The sequence below is a fragment of the Plodia interpunctella genome, chromosome 13, assembly GCF_027563975.2.
Source record: "Plodia interpunctella isolate USDA-ARS_2022_Savannah chromosome 13, ilPloInte3.2, whole genome shotgun sequence".
NCBI classification, from domain to species: Eukaryota; Metazoa; Arthropoda; class Insecta; order Lepidoptera; family Pyralidae; genus Plodia; species Plodia interpunctella.
The window spans coordinates 2,335,176-2,358,961 of NC_071306.1; the positions used below are offsets into that span (position 1 = coordinate 2,335,176).

A 23,786-nucleotide genomic window follows, 5' to 3' on the forward strand; every position below is an offset into this window, starting at 1 on the left:
CATTGGTATGTACTACCTATATTTCATCAATCAATTGAATGTTACGTTTACAAACAAAAATAATGTTCTCCTTAAAACGAATGGAAGAGTTTTCAGAAAATCATATTAGTAGGTAAGTGGTATAGTATCGTAAATCGTTGCACCGTTTAAATCAAATTGCCCTTCGCTTCGTGTGAAATCCTGGCAAATGCAGACATCGCTCAAGTGGCATCTCGACTCGACTCATCTCTATTTGATTCGCTGAATTTAAACCACAGCTTCGCAGATGTGGATTTCATCTGGGAGACTTACGGAATATGTAAAAAGCAAGTAGAATATTAGTTTACTTATTTTACAAAAATACTGATAACACAACATGTACCTAATATCTACTTGTATCAATTAGTGAAATGCTAAACAGACACAATGTAATCCTATAACCACAGACATTAATTCCCACCAAGTCAAATAGAAATTTGTCCTTTTCCGCCTTGCGATAAAACAGATACCCGACGATTTCTTGTCTTAGACTAAGTAGGAATTAGAAAGCCAATCCTACTTATATTACAAATGCGAAAGTTTGTAAGGTATATATGTAAGTATGTGAGTATGTTTGTTAATCTACTGGTCAGATTGCATAGTATAAATATTGACATGAAAAAGTGCATGTGAAGGTCTGATTTCTGAATAAATGCTTTCCCTGTTATCAATAAAAATATACTTTTGCTAAGATATCACGATAGTGACAAAATATGTATAGCTTAAAGTATACAGACTTTAACATTTTTATGAATAACAATCTGTTACCCGCGGTAGCCTACTATGTAACTCCAGCTCTTTTTTCATGTGAAAGACGGGCAAACAAATACACTTTCACATTTTTTATATAAGTAAGGAAACACCAGTTTGACTTTAACTTAATAAAAAATATTAGAGGTCTATGTCCGATCGTTTTGCCGGCCGGGATAAGAATTAGAAGGCTTCTGCAGTCCTTTTTTATTCAGCCTGAGAGATTTACGAGGTCTGTAATAATGTTACGGCCCAACGTCGCGATGTGGGCGGATGGCTTTCATCGCTCGCAGATTATTTCTTTAATGCATTTGAGTACGTTATGTTCAGAAGCATTTTTCATTTCAAACATCCTTACATTTGCTGTGTCAATATGCTGTTTATATTGTTATTTGCCCCTTTGATTTGTCATAATTAGAACTATAATTTTGGAAATATCTTGACTTGTTAGTAACTAATTTTTTATTTAGATTTATTGGCAGTTTTTGGAATTAAGTACCTTTATACTCTCTCATAGACCTATGATGCCTAAAATTAATTCTGCATGACAATATACTAGTCATTTATGAGCAGAAATGGGTTTGCTCGCAGTATTTAGCCGGCTTCTTCTCCAAAACCTTGGGTTTGACGTCGGACTTTTTGGGAAGAAATTAGGAAAATATTAGGCGTAAACCCATCTCTGTTTATGAGACTAGACAGAGAAAGAGAGAGAGGCGTAAGAGGAAGGTAGGACATAAAACCTTGGCTGCTGATAGCCACCAATTCTCAGATTATAGAAACAATTAGAAATTTGCGCAATGCGTGCAGCCACAATTCCATATAAGTATACTATATACGCATGCTGTATACGAATTCAATATTATGGTTTTTTTATCTGTTTGTTTTCCAAATGAAAATAAAATTGATCATTAATTTTGATAAATACGTAAGAGATCATCGGCTAGTTTCCAACTAGTCAAATCTGACTTTTTCTCTAATAAACAAAAAAATATTGCTTGCTTGTAGGATAGTCAAATCTTGTGACGTCACATTTTTGGGTTCAAATAACATGCCCTATATACTTTACAAAATAATAGTAAATCGCGTAATTAATAAAACTTATGTATTACTGTGACATTTAATTGTCGTGTTAATAATTATGTATAATTTAAATACCTTTGTGCATTTTATTTATTACACAGTCAAAATAGCCAATTTCGGGTAATCAGGAAGGTTTTCCAAAATTCTTTAGAGTATTCGGGGAAAATCTCCCGGGAGCGAAGTCGCGGGTGAACAGCGAAAAGTATGAAATTGGACCTCGGCTCGGCCAGGCGGTTGTCAGATAACAATGGCGTTAAATTGTTTTGTTTGTGTTAACAGAGATTGATCATTCCGCGCCCCACTGGTGATCAATGACTGACATTATTTGCTGACTACTGAGTTTGTTGATTATGCTTCTATTATAATACTAGCTTTTGCCTGCGGCTTCGCTCGCGTTTTTCGTGCGTCCGCTTATAACTTATTATTGTCAATATCTCGGATTCTAAGCAACATGTCGCGATGAAACCTGTACTAGATTTTAAGCTATATCATCCACTATACAACTGTGGATACCATATCCAAATTCCATCCAGTAGTTTTCGCGTGATTCGCGAACAAACATACCTACAGACAGGCAGAAAACAGACAAAAATAAAAATGTTTTTAACCTTTATTAGTCCCTTAAGACCCCCCGTACTTATTGTTCTTTGTTATCTTTTATTTACAGACAGACAGCCCACTTACAGTTTTATTATATGTATAGATCAAGTAAATATGATATTGATGTGTTTAATTATATTTATTTAATCATTCTTCATATCGAATGTGTTACAGTGTCATATTTTATTCAAGTCAACTAAAGGCATCTGACATGATTTTAACGATTATCTACCGCTATCTAGTGGCAGGTAGTCGCATACACAATAGTGAACTGAACTATCCACATCTTTCAACATGACGAGGGAAATATGAAAATATATGGACGAAATGAAAAAAGCACAGCATTTTATGGTATACAATTTATTATTATTTAACTATGTAAAGATCTGCTCATTATTACATTCTATTAATACAAATTAGAATACAGACTATGACCATAAATGACTACATAGCACTCAAATGACATTTGTCATTTCATTCATTTCATGTAATTATGTTATAATTATAATTTCTCAATAAAAAAAAACATGTCTAACATTATGACCATAATGTGTCGATGGCAAACGACATTTTATCTTACATAACTACAGATAGAGTAACTTGTACTCAGTGGCGTAGCTAGAGATCATCTGAACCAGGGCTGATCTCCATGGCAAGTTGGACTATGGGCTTTCAGGCTTTGAGCCTTTAATATTTCACCCATATTTCTGTGGCGTCCTACAAGAGAACCACTCTATATTTTCCCGTGCATATTGTAGGACATAGCCTTGGCGGGTGATTAGCGACAATAGCATTCCTAGCGAGGTTTAACGTAAAGCGGGCGGCGGGTTGAAAACTTACAATCAAATTTTCAAAATTTTTTATCTCACTAACGTAGGTAGATCACTAATAGGTAGGTAGGTCACTAATATAGGTAGAATCTGTTACAATATTCAACTTTCGACGTTCAGAATTACGTCTCTGTGTGTGCAACAAAAAAGTCGCTGGTCTCAGTCCGAGGCCCCCTGAACTTTGGGGTCCCGCTGAATCTAACCCTTTTATAGCTACGCCACTATTCGTACCATATTACCACTAAACAGGTAAGCTAAAAATATCACAGCTAATCACGCCGCATTCTGCAACACGAAATAAAATGGCGGCTGAAGTTTGTTGACCCCGGTGGTGGCCATGTTCGGAGCGGGTCCGTGCCATTCCAGCCTGTATTTCTCAAGTACCCTCATTGCCAATTGAGATAACATGTTATTAACTATGTCTGTCGCTGGGCAGGTTTCTCCAAAAGGCATGGAGGCGAAGGAATGGGCTTTGGAAGCTCGGATGGGCTCCCAGCCTTCTGTGCACCAGCGCTCGGGGATGAAGGCTTTCGCTCGTCTCCACTCTGTGTCCAATCTGGAGCTGACACCATGTGCGAGGACTAAGTCTACCTGCAGAAAAAATATATAAGAAAAACTGAGTAATGAAGGCGTTACAGCTCTGGGACATGTATAGAAGAGTCATGGTAGTTAATCAAAAAATATAATCTTCGATTTTAGAATTTACTCGAAGGAATATTGAACAGCAACCTGAATATGATATGCAGACGACGTCACCAGAAATCTGGCCGTAATAGCAATTTTATTTAGATTCTACGAAATGCAAGACTATCAAAAATTTTATGAGGTACGTGAGCGGATAAAACGTTAATATTCCTTTATGTATTGCCTTTTTGGAAGCACAAGACAAGACTAAACTATTAATCTATTCGTCTATATTACTTACTCCTTCAGGTACTTCGTAACCACCAACAGCGAGAGGTTCCATGCTTCGTCGTACAACGCCTCCTGTGGCTGGGAGCAGCCTCATAGCCTCTCTAACACAAGCAGCAATGTACGGCATCTCAATAGCACCGGCACCTGCATCTTTGGAGGCGGTAGACCAGGCTACCTCGTCGTGGGCTCGCTGTTGTTGTGCCGCTTGGAGGGAGAGCTGATAGAACATGCTTATTGCTGTTTGGACCAGCTGGAAGAGAAACGAAATACTCAAAAAGAGGTAATCTAGTAGGATAAATACATTTAACTATAGCTTACTAGCTTCATTACATCTCGGTTAAGCAGTTTTTGTGTGAACACGACATATATCTTCACAGTTTCATGCATTGTCACTTTGACAAACGAAGTGTGGTGGAAAGATTTACGGATTTATTGATCTTGCGTTCTTCTCCATAACATAGGAAGAGAGAGATAATAATATAATGATGAGTTCTGTTTCGAGTTGGATGATTCTAGAAATATATAAGTATTATGAAAAACTAGCTGCGCCCCGGGGTTTCGCTCCCGTGGGAATTTCGGGATAAAAACAACCCTATATGTTATTCCAGGCTATATTGTACCCGTCTACAAAATTTCACAACAATCGGTCCAGTAGATTTTGCGTGAACGAGTAAACACACAAACATACATCCTCAAAAACCTTATAATATTAGTAGAATAAAATCAGCTTTAAGATTTTTTTAATTTTGACATTTTGAAGATTATTGTAATATAATTGGTGCCCACAATATACTCACAGGGTCAATTCCAGCAAGAAGGATATCAGACGACAGTGGAAGTATCCGCCTGTCTAGGGGTCGGAGTTTGTATAGAAGTATTTGTTCAGGTCTCATCTCTCCGGAGTCCAGGTCTTGAAGAGCCCGCGTCAGAAAGTGGTCAGTCAGGCTGGAAAGAAATTTTAGAATGAGTTTTTCTCTCTCTCTTCCATCTTCCACCAAGAAGCCGCTCGGCTTCTTGGCTACTTCCGTCGCTATAGTGTCGAAGCCCAGTCAGCGATGAAATATCCATGCTCACAAATCTTCAGAATCATTTTATCATCAAAATTAAAGTTCAGAAACAAGAAATGTATTAAATTGAGATACGAAATATTTCGTATGTCAATTCCCACTTGTCTAAACTAAACTGTTAGAATTTTTATCATCATTTTAGCTTGAAATGAAATCTCCTGATAAAAATGAAGAGTACTTAAGTCTCCATTGTCATAAATTGAATAAAATGAGAATTTATTTTTCCTCATTGCTCTTAATCTCGATCGCATTACTTCAGCCAGTATAAATACTGCACCGTACAGTCGGTAGCAGATATACCTTAAATCTCTGTGGTAGTAAGTTACTCAGTGGGTAAGGGTTATCTACCCTCGACTGTACATACGTACGTAGGAATGTGCCTCTACTAAAAGATATTAAATGATGAATTTTATCTGTTCCCCCATATGGGACCCAATCTTAAGGAACAGCTGGTCGCAATAAAATTTATAGTGAGATTTAATATTTCCTTTTGTAGAGACAATTGTTGGACTGATCTTTTACCAGTTTCTTTTGTACTACATAATACCGTCTAAGCATACATAGAAATAGACAGACAGCAGAAAGCGACTTTGTTTTATACTATGTAGCGATGATGAGCTACGTGTAAAATACCTTTATGTTATGAATATTAATGAAGTGTGATAAATAAATTAATTGATGATAAAAACCCAAATTGCCAATAAAAGTTTGCATGTCCTCGGGGATAGGTAGGTATAATAATATTCGAAGAACACAGGGGGTTTAGTTATAATTAGAACTTAGGACAGAAATTTTCTTAAATAGTTTGTAAAATAGTGGTTAATTTAAACGAGTTTAACATCAATTTATGAAAGTTAACGTGCACAGAATGCGCGGTGCGCGGTATAGTTTCGTGCAAATCGTGTAATTAATTAACCTTGACCGTGCGCGCGCATTTTACTGGTAGATATTTTTTTTGCTACGACTCAGTAATTTTATGAAAGTTTAAACTTATTATAGAGCAAATTATTTTAATTACAGTCATCGAACTGTATTTTAGTAGGTAAAATCTGAATGATTACAGTTAAAAAAAAATCTTTTGTCTCCTAGTTTCCTAGAGGGAGAGGTCAGTTTGAGAACTCTAGTTTAACAATCGTATGACACATGCATGATAATCCAATACCTATTTTAATTCACCTACTTGTTTTAACTCAGAATTTTGATTTGCTGTGCTCTCAGCCTTGTTCATGTTCATGTCTGAGCTATACGAGTATGTACCCTTTAAACCATAGGTACAACCTATTTAACCACATGAAATGCAATAAATGCTTAAGATTTAGCCAGCAGAGATCTTGTGTCTCATGTCATGCTAATTAACTCACCTGATATGTGTGTCAAATGCTTTTAGAGCTTGAGCAAAGACCTGCGAGTCAGTCTTGAGGGTGTGTTCACTGCGAACCAAGTGGCTGCCATCAGCGATCTCCCGGGTGCACCGCACCAACCTCTCAGCTGGGGTGAGGTCAGCTAGGGAACGCTTGGAGAGAGAGCATAGGTCGGGCGTGTGATCGTCCATTGAGGTTTTCTCTGGTGTCCTATGAAATAATAACAGATATACGTAATATTAATATAATATTTTTGAATAGTAATGGAAACTTTTGTTTTTTTTTTTTTTATATATTTTCTTATCATGACAGGAGACCAGTATGTCATCTTATACGTCTTTGAAGATAAGGCTGCGGTGAAGTTTGTTGCGCCGCTTCTTCTTCACCTGTGCTTCGGAAGTCACAACCAGTGCGTAAACTGCAAAATTGTATGGAAATTGAACGCGCGTAAACATAAATATAACGCAAGCGTTAACCCGTTAACGCAAGGGTGTTTTGACGTTTTTTTATTTATTGATATATTTATCAATAAATATATTGATATATTAGGTGTTGTAACGTCGAAAAATTACATATCTATAACAAGGTATAATAAGATACAAGATCTTAAATTGACCTTTACCGCAGATAAATATTCATTGATTGCCAAATATAGCTTGCTGCTGTAAAAAAGTCGTAGTACCGTACGATGATAAATGGTTGCAATATATTTCTCTACAATTAATGAATTTAGTAAACCAGTGTAGATATAGGCCCTAGCAACAACAAAATCGTAATTTTGAATTCAACTTTGCACCACTCAACTTTGTCGTCGTCGCAGGGTACTACGACTTATTCACAGCGGCAAGCTATATTTGACAATCAATAAATATATTTTTATCTGCAGTAAAGGTCAATTTAATTATGCGTAATTACGTACAATATCGGTAGTGGCCTCTAAAGATAGTAAACAAACTTTCTTGATGTATTTTATGAAAATAAACTTAGCTTTTTTTTATTTATCGTATCTGAAATGCGTTACAAATAAGTCAAATGTGTATGCGCAGAAATAGACAACTTCTTAGAATGGGATTCGGAACGACCACTGCTTTGGAAAAGTGCAGAAAGAAATTCATTCGGTTTCTTGCTCACGCCCGAAGGGCTTTCCAAGCTTTTTCAAGTAGGTAATATAACAAAATATATGATCATAAAATATGAAAAAAACGTGTTATGATTATGATCGAATGCTCGACCACGACCCGTGCTGATCGGGGTCCAGTCTAGCGCATGTTTGTTACAATATCTATATTTCTAAAATATCTATATTTATAAAAGTCTTGCGTTACTGAGTGACTGACTGACAGACAACGCACAGCCGAAACTACTGGGCATAGAAAGCTGAAATTTGGTGTGCAGGTTCCTAGGACAGTCTAGGTAGGGGTGCACTAAGAAGGGATTTCCTGAAATTCCTACGGGAAACGGATTTTTACTCACATAGGAAGTTGTGGGCAAAAGCTAGTTTAAATATATAAAACAATAGTCACAACGCACCAGTGACCCGTATCGGGTTGCCGGTGTCCATGGGCTGCGGTGTTTGCTTACCATCAGGCGACCTCCATGCTCGTTTGCACTATACTAGGTAAAAAAAAAACAATGTTTCTATATTTTATTTCTACTTACTTATTGTCAGGGGTGGGGACGTGGACATCACCATCCAGACAGCCCAGGCGGAGGCCGAACATCATCAGGCCTACCGTCTCCAACGCCCAACGGTAGATTTCAGTCTCCAGTTCCTCATTCAGAGCGTTTCCTGCGTAGCGCAGTGCTCCAAGTCTAGAGACAAAGGCATAAAAATTAAAAGTGTCGACAATAGTAAAAACTATAGAAACATTTTTCATACTCGGAAAGTAGTATGTATTTGATATTCAGATCAAATACACTATATTACTTTCTGTGTAAATGAAAAAAAAAAGTCTTCATAGTTAATTGTAAATAAAGAATGTTAACCACTGTAACCACCTGCTTCCGGAGAACGTCTTGAGAAAACCTGCACTCTATTCGATAATTTATAATCTAAAAATCACTCCATTAATGTAGCCACGATGGTCGTTATGTGTGCTCCATTCCACTTAATGACCACGACCCTCAGCCATGAGGAATACGATTGAAAGAGGAGGATCCTGGCATAAAGGAACCACTTAGTCCCTGTTTCTGTAGAAGTAAATTTGGCGCAAATTCATCTGTACCAAGACTTAGAAGACTAGTGAACTAATTGCGTAATCTAATGGATATTCACTCATTCAGATTCCTTGGGTAGGAAATACGGAAAGCTGCTTTCCAATATCTAGAAACTAAGCAAATTAGTTAATTTTTTGTATAAACTATTCTTCGTTAGCCTAATCTACCCTAACTTATTAATATTGATGCATGACGTGTTTACCTATAAGTATTTATTACATTTAGTAAACTGTATTGTGTAAAAATCTAAAATTGAGTATGGATGTAAATAAGGAATGTTGGTAAACCTAAATAAATAAAGGAACATGCATCTGTTCGCTGCATTTGCATTGACGCAATTGCATTGGAGATGCAATTGTATTAATGCAAATTCAACCAATTGACTGGCATAGCAGATGAAAAAAAACATTTATTAATTGTATGATTCATGGCTTGTTTCAGCTCGTGCTGGTAAACGTATTATACACGATATTATGTTTATATAATTGTGCGATAGATTACAGATGTATGCAGTTCGTATTGTAGTTACATGTTAGTAAGTACATAATATAATTTTATTTATTTTTTTACTTCAATATGGATTGAATCAGAAACAAATGATTGTTATTAAGTGTATTTTACCCGTGTCAAGTGACTAGTTATTAATCTGTGCCCGTGTGCCAAAGTGCACTGATAAGTTTATGTTAAAGTAAATTATATCTTTACATACAAATTCGCATTATTATGTAGACCTAGTTTTTGCTTGCGGTTATAATCTTCCGGGATGAAGGGGTTTTTCTCATCTCCTTTTCCATACTTCAAACTACGTGTATACACAATTTCAAGAAGATTGGTTGAGTAGATAGAGCTTGAAGAGGTAACAAACTTACTGTCGCATTTATAATATTAAATAGGATTAAGGAAAATTCTTACCTCTCAGTGGCGTCGATTGCAATTTCTTCGAACGCTTTCTCGTAATTCTTCAAAATCGTGCCATCTTGGAAGAGGATGCGAAGTCCAGTCCAAATGGCATTGGTTTCATCCCTAAAACAATAATGTTCCGTTACTGACTGTAGATAGAAAGCTGTTTGATCTCCGTTCATTCATAGTAGATGTCGTACGAGGCGACTAAGGGACAGGCCTTGGCAAGTTAAGCAACAAAAGTATTCTCAAACAGAGATAAGGTCAGGCTTTCGCAGTCATACTATAGACAAATAGTATAAAGAGGTAACTTAGAAAACGCTCAGATGAGTGAGATGGATCGCTTATTTCCTTTGTACAAAAATAAGGGGAACTAAATGGCGAAGGGGTTGCGCGCTCGGCCTGTAATTGTGGCGATTAAGATACTCTCACAATGGTCAGTCATTGGATGGGTGACTAAAATGTATACGAGTATTATCTTGAGCTCCTCCGTGCTTCAGAAGGCACATTAGTCTCAGTTGTATGATTTTTCAGTCGTTAAAACCCGCCAATCCGCAATGGGCCCGCGTGGTGGGTGCATACTCCTTATCCATCCATAAGGAAGGCCGGTGCCCCAGCAGTGGGGACGTTTAAATGGTTCTTTATGATGGATGGATGATAAAATTTTAAATAGAGATTGTCCAAATATGACTTACCCAGAGATGGGACACAGGCTTGGGACGGACTTCCTCTGTTCGCACAGAGGTGAGCGCTCCCAGCGAGGCGGCTCCGTGGCCTGGCTCTCGTACACCTGGCAACAAAATATTTTATTTTTTTACTAGAAATAGCTTTGATTAAAGACAGGTGACAGATAAAACTAAGAGTGGGTTGCACCAATCAGATTTGACGTTAACTTTAACCTGCAAAAAAAGGCAAAGTAAGTAAGTACGTAGTTTTATTTAAACTTCGTTGACGCGCAGGTTCATTGTGAGGCGTGGACGTGTTGAGATTTTCTTGTTTTGTATTTTCTATTTGATTCAATAAATCATTTTGGACCGTATTGTACTCATAGATGGAAGAAGTAGAGTTAGACGGGTGGAGTGTGTTCTGCACGGTATGGGAAAGAGAAAAGTACGTTCGGTTAACATCAGAGAGAAATGGAAGACGCTGACATGCTGTACCGACCCCACATAAAGTGAGATAAGAGTATGATTATTATATTATAACCAATTATACATATTATACATATTGTTGGAGTCAGCGAACATTCAGAAATATGCTAAATTGAAGTAAGAATATGTTTTATTAATTTATTACTAAACTGAAACGAAAAATATCTATTACAGTTACTCATACGAATTTTTTTGTAATAAATAGATAGGAATACCAAAAGTGCAGATAAAATGGTGATCAAAGGATATATGTTATCTCGAATCATCAAGATAACACGTGCCAATCTGGTGTTCCATGATAAATAACATATAGTACTTCAAATATGGTTATTATAGTAAGTAAAGTAAAGTAAAAGTAAAAAGTGCTTTATTTTCTCCAAAACGCTAATGAACATTACAGTGAGACTAATTAAAGAAGTAATGTGTGCTGCAGCTTGCTGGAGACTGGTGCCTGATATAGGCGAACCTGTGTACACCAGTGCAATCTGGATGGGTTTGATACCACAATGTTACAAAGCCTGGATATTAATAAAAACAAAATTAAGCAAACATAATTATTACTTATTACTAAGGCTAAAGACAATACAATAATAAACTGTAGGAGTGTACTTACACTGAGAGTGTACTTACAAAGATAACAATAAAACAAGCTGATAAGCTTGAGGGTATAAACTTAGAAGGTAAACATATATAACAGTAAATTCAGGTAAATACTTATTAATAGTCACGTTAGTTATATGTCAGGGTGCAGTAAATGTTCAGTGCTGTCATAGTCAAGTGATTTCAAGAATTGAGAGATTTTTTGTTTGCAGGAATATTTAGGCAGCGGTAGGATACAGAGTAAGGAGTGTAATTTATTATATAAATGTGTTATGTAAATTTATTATATAAATGTGATACATTACAAAACAAATGGTTATTTAAGCTAAGTCATCTGAATTAATATAAGCGCAATTTATCATTCATGCCATAAATATGAAATGAGACAATTTGAAATACCTACTAAAACTTTTCATTTGCCAATAAAAATATTCTAAAATGTGCTCGATTTTACTGAATCAGATAAAACTATATTTAGTTGACTTTATGTATTATTATTATTATTATATTCCGAATAAAACCAGTTATTTCAATGCAGTGATAGTGTACATGTGTTCCAAAACATTGGAAATTCATTTCCATGCGCGACGCCCTCAAGAGTCTACATAGCAAATATCTACAGCCTTATAAGGAAAATGAAATGACACATCAGTCACAGCAATAACTCATCATCAATCAATACATCATCAATCAATATATATATAATAAAATTGAAGAAAGGCCAAATTTGTACATTGGATATTTTTTTAAAATTCTTCATGGAATATACTTTGTTACTGATATAGATGACGAAAATATAGTTTTGGAAATTTTTGTCTGTCTGTCTGCCTGTCTGTCTGTCTCTCTGAACGCGCATCACTCGAAATCTACTGGACCGATTTGCTTGAAATTTGGTATGTAGGTACCTTATATACCGGGTTAACATCTTAGATACATTTCATCCCGGCAAATGGTCAGGTTCCCGTAGGATAATTGAAAAACTAATTATGAATCAAAAATGCCTCGGAATCCCGGGTTAACATCTTATAGACATTTCATCCCGGAATATGAGGGGTCCTGTGGGAAAATTAGATACATTTCATCCCGATATATGGTCAGGTTCCCGTAGGATATATGTTTACCAGTTTTGCAGAGTACGCGATAAAAAAATTACTGAGATTTTCCAATGAAATTCAGGCGGGCGAAGCCGCGGGCAAAAGCTAGTAAACTATAAATGTAAACATCTAATCGAGACATATAGCAGCTGCGGCGGAGGGAGAGCAATTAACAGTTTTCAGCACCGAATTGCCGGAATAGATATTATATATTGGGTGGTGTTTACACCGACGTCGTGTTTTGGTTGAAAATTTTGTGTTACATAAAGGCCTGTGTACAGATGCACTCCTAATATCGCACGGTATTAGGAGTGCATCTGTACAGCACTTCTGCAACACGATAATACATCCGTGCACTTGCAACGTGTGTTAAAATTCCATACAATCGACATGGTAATTTTACAATTTGGATCTTTTTTCTTTATTTTATTTTCAGTCTTGCTCAATAAATTTATTTTGTGTACTTGGCCTCCTTCAGTTCCCACCACTTTTTGGGAAGTTAAAATTAGCGCCGCTCCGTCGCCCCGTTGACGTTTAGAAAAAATGGCATAGGTACTGTGCGTTATTCTGCGCTGGTTAAAGTTACCGTCAATGTTCAATGGTGCAACCCACTCGTAGTGACGGGGTGAAGGTTGAAATAACAATTACCATAAACTATTGACATTTAATTGTATTTCAGTATACATTTTGAAACTGTCATAAATAAATGTAACAGCTGGCGGTGTGAATTAGCTCGTTAAATGCGTACAATGTTGATAAAGTTCAAACAGATATTTTTATATTATTATTGGTGATGGCACTATTAATATGCGAAAATTATTTACTCATTCATTATATTAAGTTTGTTAATTATTTGAAAAAAAATTATTTCTAATTAAAATTTGAAAATTCATTTTGGTAATTTTGTCCTAAATTTTTTTTGTCTCGATATTTCTTGAAGGCCTACCACGAAATAGTTTGTATGTTTCGAGGTAGGCCGGCCGTAATACGTTGCGTTAACATTGCCCTCTTTTTTTCCCATCTCGTGAAAAAAGAGAGAACGTGTGGACGCAACGACGTGCTACGTGTTTCATAGTAGCCCCCGACAACCAACGTAAAAGTAATGTAAATTGAACATGTTAATAAGCTATCGAGACAATGCCAGTTTGGCTGAATTAATTAATCTCTTTACGTCTCACGCCGACGTACAGTATTGTCATTAGAGAGTAGCGGGTGCTCTCAACCAATCAACATACCCCACTGTTACAAGCAAGCAATTATGTTTTTTGAAAATACTCAAGCATCTATTTAAATGGAATTTTTATACATGTCACACATACTTTTAAACTTATTTTTGAAAATAATAATGAGATGAAAAAATTCTGGAATCGAGCGATTACTTAATAATTTCTTGCATATATCGTTGTTGATAAATAAATTGAGTACAAGAATAAAGATAACAGAGAATATACCAATTTTAATATAAACATGACCCCATCGTGCGTCATTAGATAAAGCGTGTCCGAAGTTGCAATATACTGATAAAATAGTTATAAAATTATGTATCTATTAATGTGTAATTCTTTTGTCATTATACTTACCATACTTTTAGTTAATCATAGGTGAATAAGTAGGATTTTACTTAAGATTCTTTTTTTGATCGTTTCTTCCCTACTAGCTTTTGCCTGCGGCTTCGCCCGCGTGGATAAACCACGATGATGAAAGGTACCCTATGTCCTCCTCCATACTTCATAATACAAGGATGCAAAATTTCAAGAATATTGGTTGAGTAGGTAGATAGAGCGTGAAGTGGTAACAAACAAATAAACTTACATTCGCATTTATAATATTAGTTAGGATTAAGTACATCTTTTACATGTTTAGTATCCTTAAAATAATTTTGTTCTTAAAATTATTTTCTATCGAGAAAGATCACGTACTTATTTTGTTTCAGAATCAAAACTTAGTCATATACTAGAGCAATGAACGAAAACAAATTTTGTTTTCTCTTCAGTTACCCAGTTGACCTAATTTACTTTAATAATATATACTACCAATATTAATTTGTAAACATGAATGAATTAACGCCGCGTGACTCAGTTGTTTACTTCGTAGACTGGTGGAGGAACCGGTTTGCATGAAGTAGTAATATTTGCTTCATATATCTTTGATTTGTTACTTCTTAAAGAAATTAACTGACTGAGCGAGCGAAGCGAGTAACAAATCAACTTGGAGCAAAAATACATTTTTTATATGTATGAATGTATGTTTGTAACAAGATAAATTTCGAACCGTTGATCTGATTTTGATGAAATTTAAAAAGGTATGTAGGAACTGTCAATAGAATTTTCAAGTTCGCGGGGCATCAAAATCGGTTAAGTCGTTTTTGAAATAATCATAATTTTATAAAAAAATATTAGTTATTTTAATTTAATTATATGCTTACTAATTGACAAGTAGAACTTTCTAGTCTCTGCTAGAACCGCCATGAGAAATGGCCGTGATAATATTAATGTAAATTTATGTATACTTGGTAATACTAGTAATTACTGACATAGACAGGGAGAAACGGAATATCGAGACATTGTTCCCATCGCTGTTATGTGACTATTAGCCTGTCTACGAATGAATCCAGTCTGAAATACAAGCAATAGAAATAAATATAAAGTGTTGACATACCTCCCGCATCATCTCAGGGTGGAAGACGTATAATACAGGACGGGTTCTGGACGCCTTGGCGAGGCGGACCAGGTCTCCGTAGCGGTTTCGCAGCCGCTCCAGGAGGCCTAGGCCGACGGTGTGGTGGAAACTGCCTGTTGAAAGGAATAGTCTATTTAAAACTATATGAATTAAGTTTTAAGGGTATTCTGAAGAATTGTGCTCAGAAGAATAATTAAAAATTGTAGGCTTATTATCTAAAAGTGAGTCATAGACACATTTTTGCATGGTTTTATTTTTACACAGCTATTGTTGTTGTCATTTGTATTAACTCAATGTTGTTCATATTTATTGTCACAAGCCACATAGTTACTTATTAATAGCAATTCAATTAACGCATATTAATTATTTAATACAAAGAATCCCCTTCACTGAAGATGCAATTTTTATCTGCGGTCAATCGACTCCACAACTACGAAAATTTGAACCCAAATCAATAATACATTCTATCAAATAAGCATTTTTTGTGTGGTTTTCTGAGATGACTGACGTAAACGTGATCCTACAGTTGTTATGAACACAGTAAAAATGATGTATTAACTTTTTAATATAAAGTTTAAGGCTTGATAATGGAAGACACAAATGAAAATTAGAAAAAAAAAAATTTAAGAGTGCCCGTCTCTTCGAAATTTTGTAAGATTTGAAATTTTAATTAATAAAATGACGGGACGTCCCGAAGCCCATTAAAAACTACTTAAATACAAAGTCTGCTTTCATTACTATCTCCAAAGAATAAAAAGTATCGCGAGAGAGAATTTGCAAAAAATATTTGGACCGGTCTGGCGAGCACTAAAAATAAATCATAAGTTTGAAAAAGTGCACTGTCTCGAATCTGTAACTGGTTCTGAAACGACTTTCTGGATTATTGTTTTGATATTTTTAGATCCTCTCTCACTCATTTTACGACCGAATAACATCCACGGCAGCAAGTTAAATTGACCCTTCAATTACCGCGCGCCCCGATCGTACTGCGATCCTATTGTTGTTCAATTGTCTTTATTTTCTCCTAAGGGTCGAAGGGTTTAACAATGAAACGTAAAAGTTTAAAATTATTTACTCACAGAAGCATGTAAATAGTGGTATTATTGTAGGGCGGGACCACATCACGCACCTTTTCGTAGCCATAACCTGCACTAATTGGATTGACAGCTTTAGAGAAGGAATTGCATTACGGAATAACAATAGCAAATGCGATAAAGTAATGCATAAAATTTGCAGTTGATCTAACGTACGACTAATATTCAATACCTATTTCACAAAAAGTTGTTTTCAATTTTATTGTACTTTCGGCCAGTCAATCAATTATTTATTAACACGAATACAGATAACAGGCTAACGACTTATTTACGACATAGAAATAAATACTACGATGAAATGAATGTCATTCAGAATACCTGTTATACGTGATAGATAATAGTCCAAATGAAGATATTCTCTTGGCTAAAATAAAAAATTAACTTACCAATCCTAGGCAAGACATGAGCGGAATGCCTTAACATCGGCAGGGCTAGTGGTCCAGGGATGTCGACAAAGGGCTTCAGAGGCCCAGGAGCGACGGCTGGTGCGGCAGCTGCCTTCCATCTCTGAGGAGAAGTCGATGACCTGCTGGATGAGGAGCAGATGGTCCGCCGGGGATTGTGGAACCTGCAGCCGATCAATGTAGATTGTTTGAGTAGTGAGATGTCATCATAATATGCGTACCTTACAATTGGCTACTTTTCAACCAATCAAATTTAATATGGAACTTGTATGGCAGTGATGATTGTGAGGTCACGGATTTTAGAGTCAAAAAATATTTCTAATACACTTTAGTAAGATCAAAAAAATAAGAAATAAAATACCGTAATTAATAAAACTGATCAATTGAAGTGACAATTAGTTATTTAAATGCGTATACATTTTATTTCATTCCTAGTCAAGTAGACAATTAAAGATAAAGAACACCGCGTGGAGAAAAATGTAGGAAAACCTGGGCTTTGACGCTCATTAGACGATAGCGGAATGAGCTCAGAAGAGAGAGAGGTTTGAAAAATGAATACATTTGTTAAATTATGCATAAACTGATTCAGATAAACAGATTCAGATAAACTGATGTCAGAAGATTAAAATTTTAAACTTACTTAAAAATATTTTTAATTTGAACTTCTTTTGCAACTTTTAATGAGCAGAAAGTTGGATAAAATCTCAACAAATCTTTATTGTGTTTATTGAAGAGAAAAATGATCAATTAATATCAAAATTATTATAACAGAGTTGTTATAATAATTCTGATACAAGTAATATACAATACCGCTCTTGTGAGTACAAGAGCGGTATTCATTTGGACTAATGAACCTAGGTGAAACAAAACATGTTGATAGTCACACATTAGAATTACTTAGATTGTAAGCAATACATTGTTAATGAAGTGCGCATTCAAGTTTATACGCAAATTTGAATTTATTTTCATAGATTTGTAGAGTTATAGTAAGTAATCATTGTTCAAAGGTTGATTTTTATTTGTTTTGCTAATAATTGTATCACTATACTACGAAAATAGTTGAAATCCACATGTCAAAGTGTGTTTGTTCGTTGTCTATTTTGTCTGTCTCTCATTTGCATTTTCTCACTTTCATCCCCAGCTGCAAAGCGTTGAAGCCCAGGGTTCTGCAGCATCGGCATCGTCAGTAGTCAGACCATTGTTACGTATATCGTCCTTGACAACAAGTGAACAAGTAAATAAATCAATTAATGATTTAGATTATGCAAACAGTTCATTTGTGTGGTTATTCTGAAGGATTACAGGAGAAAAGCCAATGCAAAACGTAGTTAGATTAACAACAACTTCAGTAATATTGCCCGAATACTGTAATTGGATTAAGATGATAACTCTGGCTCGTTTCGCATTCAAATCAGATTTAAAGCCTACAGTTCTGTCAAATTATACTTTGCCTAGCAGAAACCCACATTTAATAGGCCTTTATAAACTAGCTTTGACTTTGATTCGGAGTAGAAAATAACAGGGAAAATTTTGGAAGATCTTTCCGGATTGAATTTTCCGTCTTCGATATTGTTATATTATTTCCATGAGGTGGTGATAATTTTTATTACAATAATTTGTATTTAAAATTGACAAACGAAATATATTTTACTTTGTGGAATGATAGTACGCTCTCCATTTAAATTTGTATACCCTCCAGGTGAAACATGTAGGATTAAGTTTTATTTTAACACCACATTGTAAATAATGTATAAACTCGTGTTTTTGCGAATAAATAATCTTTGTCATTGAACTTATGGATCTGACTAATAAACGATTGGATCAGGTTGAAGACTGGAGCTGTTCAGGTCATGATGATCATTGGGAACTCCACGAGTGAAGATTGGCGGGATATTTATAAAAATGAACATGAATATGTTGCGCGTCTGGACGCCGAGCCATAGATTAAACGAGCAATTGAATGGTGAGACAGAGAGAAAGAAATCTAGAGAAAACAGCGCTAGAAAGAGAGACCACTAGAGATTGTCCTGCAAAGAGATGAGTGGACGATGTAAGGAGGCATGTCGGTCATAACTGGATGAGGAAGGCTCAGTGAAGGGAGAGGCAATCACGGAGGAAGCGGTGGTGGCCATGTCCGAAGACAGCTATGGTGATTTATCATTATTTGCTACAAATCAATATTTTGTTTAGCCATTTCTGATAACATAGTTACTGGGAATTTGATATTTGTGAACTGATATGATTGTTTTTCTTTCCTACGTAGATCTAATAATGGCAAAAAGGAACACAAAAATGCACGTGTGAAGTTCCATATTTATTGTTAAATAATCGTCAAATGTTTTGCGAATCTCATTGGATTCCCGCCAAATTTGTTCTTTTTGTTTGTTTGGCATTGTCCGCTCCAAAATTTAAATGTTTTTTTACATAATGTATGTACTTCGTTAAATTAGGTCAGTAGGATTTATTTTCAATGCCGATGTGCGAAATTACTGTAGTATGTATGTCAACTTGGCCGCGACTGAGAGGCGAGTTGCATTCTACTAACCATCATATATCATATATCTTTCTCATCTCCGCATGTTCCCATTTGTGTTCGGGGCTGTGACGCCACGAAGCCTGGAAGCCTAAAAAATAGATTTTAACAACCGGCCGCCTGTCTGCCTTCAATCCTCTTTGGGAATGTTGTTGTTGCCAGCTGTTTTGGCCATGAATCTCTTAGTCGTACGATATCCACAAGGATATGAAGTGCTCCTATTCCAGGGCGGAACCACACGCCTCCCATTAGTTAATATCATCAGGGCATAATTATTTCTGTGTAATAATGTGTTAGGAATTAATGACATGTAGTTTGTCATGCCCAGTCAAGTATTTGTTTAATCTGTGGCATGTATGGTGTACAATAAAACTTGATACTCTGTCGTATCCAGGTGAGGTGTCAAGGTCGAATACCAAATCGTAAACTACTTATTGTAGCTACTAGTACCTACTTGGTTTGTTTACTTCTCAACCAGTTCTTTCTTTAGGCCTATTTTTGCTTAATCTGTCCCACTGCTAGGCAAAGCCTTCAATATTCTATTCATTGATCCATATCCAAGGGAGCATATTATTTTTTTTTTACATGTACCTGTAGGTTTTTTATTTCTACAAAAATATTATATTTATAAGTGAGAAAAGTAATGTTATATATAATAGACCAATACAGGAAGTATGTCATTAGACAAGATAAAAATAAATGTGATCGCGATTTCGCAGACAACACTATTAGTTAAAAAATAATAATTTGTTCAGATTCGAAAGTATCTGCAAAAAACGAAAATGAGATTTATATAATTCACTTCCTTATTAAATTTCAAAAAGTGCACTGTACATTTGTTATTAAAAAAAAAATAAGGTAGGTAACCAAAAAAAAACAAAATAAAACTTACAATGATTGGCGAACTAAGAAAGTTACTTTCGTCATTATTAACACTTGTTTAAAAAAAATCACAAAATCACACAATGACACATGACCATATTTTTAAACTTTTTCAATCAGTCCTTTTATTAGTATTTTTTATTTTAAATTTTATTGACTGCCAGTACGCGGTTCGCGTCGTTCAGAAATTAGAGGTCGCACACGTCTGCTTGGTATGAAGACGAGAGTGTAGTGATGGGGTCTTTAGACGCTGCTTTTTTACGATAAGAAACAATAATGAGATATTATTACGTCCGATTTATTTATATTTTGCAGTGCATGTCATAATTGTGCAGGGTTAGTAAGCATGCAGTTTTATCTTTATGATCATAAATAGTTATTACCAATAACTTAATAATAATAACATCATTAGTAATAAAACAATAACTAATAATATCAGTTAACTTATATTAATGATGTGTTGTTTCTAATTATAGCTAAGTAAAAAACTTAAGTGTTATTGATTTTATCAGTGAGGTTAAATATACTGCTACACTACTCTAATCTCGAGTAATATTCAGTCATTTCCCTTTTCCGTTTGTGTGACGTGACTACTTCAGTTAAAAATGTAAAAATATTATCATGGTAATTTTATTACGATCTGAGGATGAAACTGATAACTCTGCAATATAATCGATTGGTAAAAGTTATCAATCACGATAAGGATATTCTAATATAAAATCAATCCAAAATAATATCAATAAAAACTCTAATATAATATCAATAAAATATTGAATGAAATTTATAGTAAGCATATTTAACAATTAGAAAATATATATATTTGTGGACAGTAAAAACTTAAAAATGTGGATTCAATAAACAAACTCAAACAATGAACCATAATTATTTATAGTGTTAGTCACTCGAATCATGTGATCAGAGTGTGAGATTAATGGATCGTTAGTCATAAGTTATTTTAAACAATTTTGTTACTTTATTGTATACTTATTTACGTATTACTTAAATTTCAGTTTTACCTTTTTACCCGCTTTTATTTAGTTTCAAAGTAAATCTGATGTTCATAGACTAATGAAATATATGTAAATAAAAAAAAACACTTAACTAAATTTAACTAAGTTTCTATAGTAAAATATCGATGAAATGAATCGATAACTATTCCCATACGTCCCGTTCCTACTGCGGTGACCTTTGAACCGGTAGGAACATCCATATGTAGGAACGACCGATTGGAACCAAGGATTCAATTGCTGCTACTGATTGTAATCTGCGATGTCGCAGTTCATAAACTATTTGTTTACATTCCATTCCTTCGTGTGTTCTTGGAATGAACGATATACATTTGTTTAACTCTGCTAATAAGATGGGATATAATGTAATCATGTTTTTTTGTATTGCTTTCAGGCCTGTGAGCTTGAAGGTCTCAGGTTCGAATCCTACTTGTGTCACTTGAGAGTTTGTATACTAATCTAACTCTTAAATAGTAATTTTCATAGATTACTTCGAAGGAAAACATCGTGAGGAAACTTGCACTCTAGTGTATAAATTATTTGGTGTGTGAAATGGTTCTCCATTTCACTGTGGTAATGGCAAATCGTTTCAATAATAATGCCAAGGAAGTCGTTGTATGTGTTTCATTCCACATGATTTCGTTATGAGGAAGATAATTGTATAAATGATTTATTGACTGAGCTACGATAGACATTTATACGATAGACGAAAGACAGACTTAATAAGACAGACATGCCTAACTGTCTTATTAAGAACAGTTAGGCATTAGCCTAACTGAAACGAATCGTAGTACCGATACCGATAAATGTATTAACAGATACAAATCCTACAATAACAAGGACTCAAAAGAAATGAAACAAGGAATTAAGATTTAAATTGTTCAAAATGTATTTTCTAAAAAGAACATATATTTTCGCTTATGTGACTAATTCAAAATTCAAATAAAAAAAAAACAGGGTCAGTTTTTAGTATTGATACAGATTATAATCAGTAATATTATTCGATTAATTCATACGTATTGTTGACTTTTTAATTTGTGCAATAAATTTTAAAATAATTGATTATATGTAAACAATGAAATCTTCAGTTTTTTTTTTATATAAACTGTCTACTGTTCCAATTTCAGTTCAGATTTGTTTAAAAACCAATCGCATTTTCTTATTTCTCTCATCGTGTGAATATAATCCATGGGACTGTGGATTTGTGTCAAGGCCATTCCTTTGATCCCGCCGCCCTTGGAACTTCGAGCGTTTTGTGATGAGTATTCTCAAGCTTATGTAAAACTTTACAGCAGATAAGATATACAAAAATGTCTGTTTTGTTAGTTGTTGTTATTAGATTAGTCATTTCGGTGCAGTGGGGTAATGCTGCCAGCCTTCTGGAAACACTTCCTCGCGGTGCTGGAATCCTTTTTTACTTATAATGTTCGGCTAATTATGTTGTAAAAATACGCTTGTAAAACTAAACTGACTAAAATGTAAACATTACGACAGCAACAGCGTCGGTACATGATTACTAATCTACTATTTTTCATGTCACTACACTCTTAGGATCGGATACTTCCTACGTTGAGCTTCGACGCTCAATGGCGGTGGAAGTAACCGGGAAAACAATTGTATATAAGTATATATAAGTAGAATAGGATAATTCGAAATAAAACTACCTATATATATATATATATATATATTGCCGTGAAATAGCATCATTACGTTTCAATATCTTGACAATAGTGTGGAGATTTGAATTAATATATATATATATGGCTACCTATACAAATATACATTAAAATATCCCAAGAAACCCCCAAAAGTTGCTGGCATCATTTCATCAGCTCAGCCTACACAGACAAGTCACCCCTGTCGTCGGTGGTTAAAAATGATCACACACAAGTAGGGTTACAGTGAAAGCAATCTTTCAAATTGAGGAGCCAAGTTAATGACACTTTGTTCTGAGTGTCATGTTTCTGAAAGCTCAAGTTGACGCGACACGACAAAGCTTTCATCATTAAGTCGAGATTTTCCTCGAAATAGCATCATTACGTTTCAATATCTTGACAATAGTGTGGAGATTTGAATTAATGCGTTATTCGCTATAAGACCACATGGGCCTCGCGCGTAGTCAAATGGCTAAACTCAATAAAAATATTTTTGAGTTCATCGTATGACCAAATCATCCAAATTAACATTATAAATGCGAAAGTGTATTGTGATTATTTATGGTGTGAAGATAGTTTGAAGGTTGAAGAGTGACATAGGCTATGCTAAAACTTAAAATATATTATTTCATAGAAAACATTAATGGTTCTATAGAAATATGTTTACGCGACTATACTATTAAGCTATCATATTTGGTTATTTCAATAATACCGTCATATATTTTAATATGTAGTGTAAATACTTTGTTATACAATTTAACGCCGCATACAACACATAAACCCGTATGTTTCTTTAATTGTAAACCACAAAAACTTAATTTTACTTTCGTACGATACGTTTTTTCCATTTCACGTTTCAATCAACACCGAAAACTTTTCTCGTTTGTTTAATTTAGTTGTTTACTATGTTATTTGTATACTAGATAAAATTTAGGACTCCGAGTGGTTT

At 34.9% G+C, this 23,786-nt stretch overlaps 1 protein-coding gene across 2 annotated transcripts; it reads right to left on the reverse strand.

Moving 5' to 3' along the window:
* Positions 1-2,792: 2,792 nt before the first annotated feature.
* LOC128674850 (probable cytochrome P450 49a1) lies at positions 2,793-20,437 on the reverse strand. 2 transcript variants are annotated; one of them, XM_053753797.2, is made up of 11 exons: positions 20,186-20,381; positions 19,306-19,384; positions 16,743-16,924; positions 15,242-15,375; positions 10,434-10,528; positions 9,751-9,861; positions 8,281-8,433; positions 6,622-6,831; positions 4,991-5,138; positions 4,204-4,443; positions 2,793-3,869 (listed from the first exon to the last, which is right to left on the reverse strand). In XM_053753797.2, the coding sequence occupies exons 3-11, from the start codon at positions 16,777-16,779 to the stop codon at positions 3,552-3,554; spliced, it is 1,446 nt and encodes a 481-aa protein (XP_053609772.1). In that variant the 5' UTR covers positions 16,780-16,924; positions 19,306-19,384; positions 20,186-20,381; the 3' UTR covers positions 2,793-3,551. The 2 variants fall into 2 exon arrangements, with proteins under 2 accessions (XP_053609772.1, XP_053609771.1); XM_053753796.2 differs by lacking the exon at positions 19,306-19,384 and having other exon boundaries at positions 20,186-20,437.
* Positions 20,438-23,786: the final 3,349 nt, after the last annotated feature.

What these genes read in the sequence shown, in the direction of transcription:
- LOC128674850 (XM_053753796.2), bottom strand. Translation starts at nt 20,220, where the DNA reads ATGACGAAAGTAACTTTCTTAGTTCGCCAATCATT. An exon ending in AGCCTGTGTCCCATCTCTGG is followed by an intron (nt 9,862 to 10,433) that starts GTAAGTCATATT and finishes TTATTGTTTTAG; the next exon opens with GGATGAAACCAATGCCATTT. An exon ending in GCATTTGACACACATATCAG is followed by an intron (nt 5,139 to 6,621) that starts GTGAGTTAATTA and finishes ATTTCTTTCCAG; the next exon opens with CCTGACTGACCACTTTCTGA.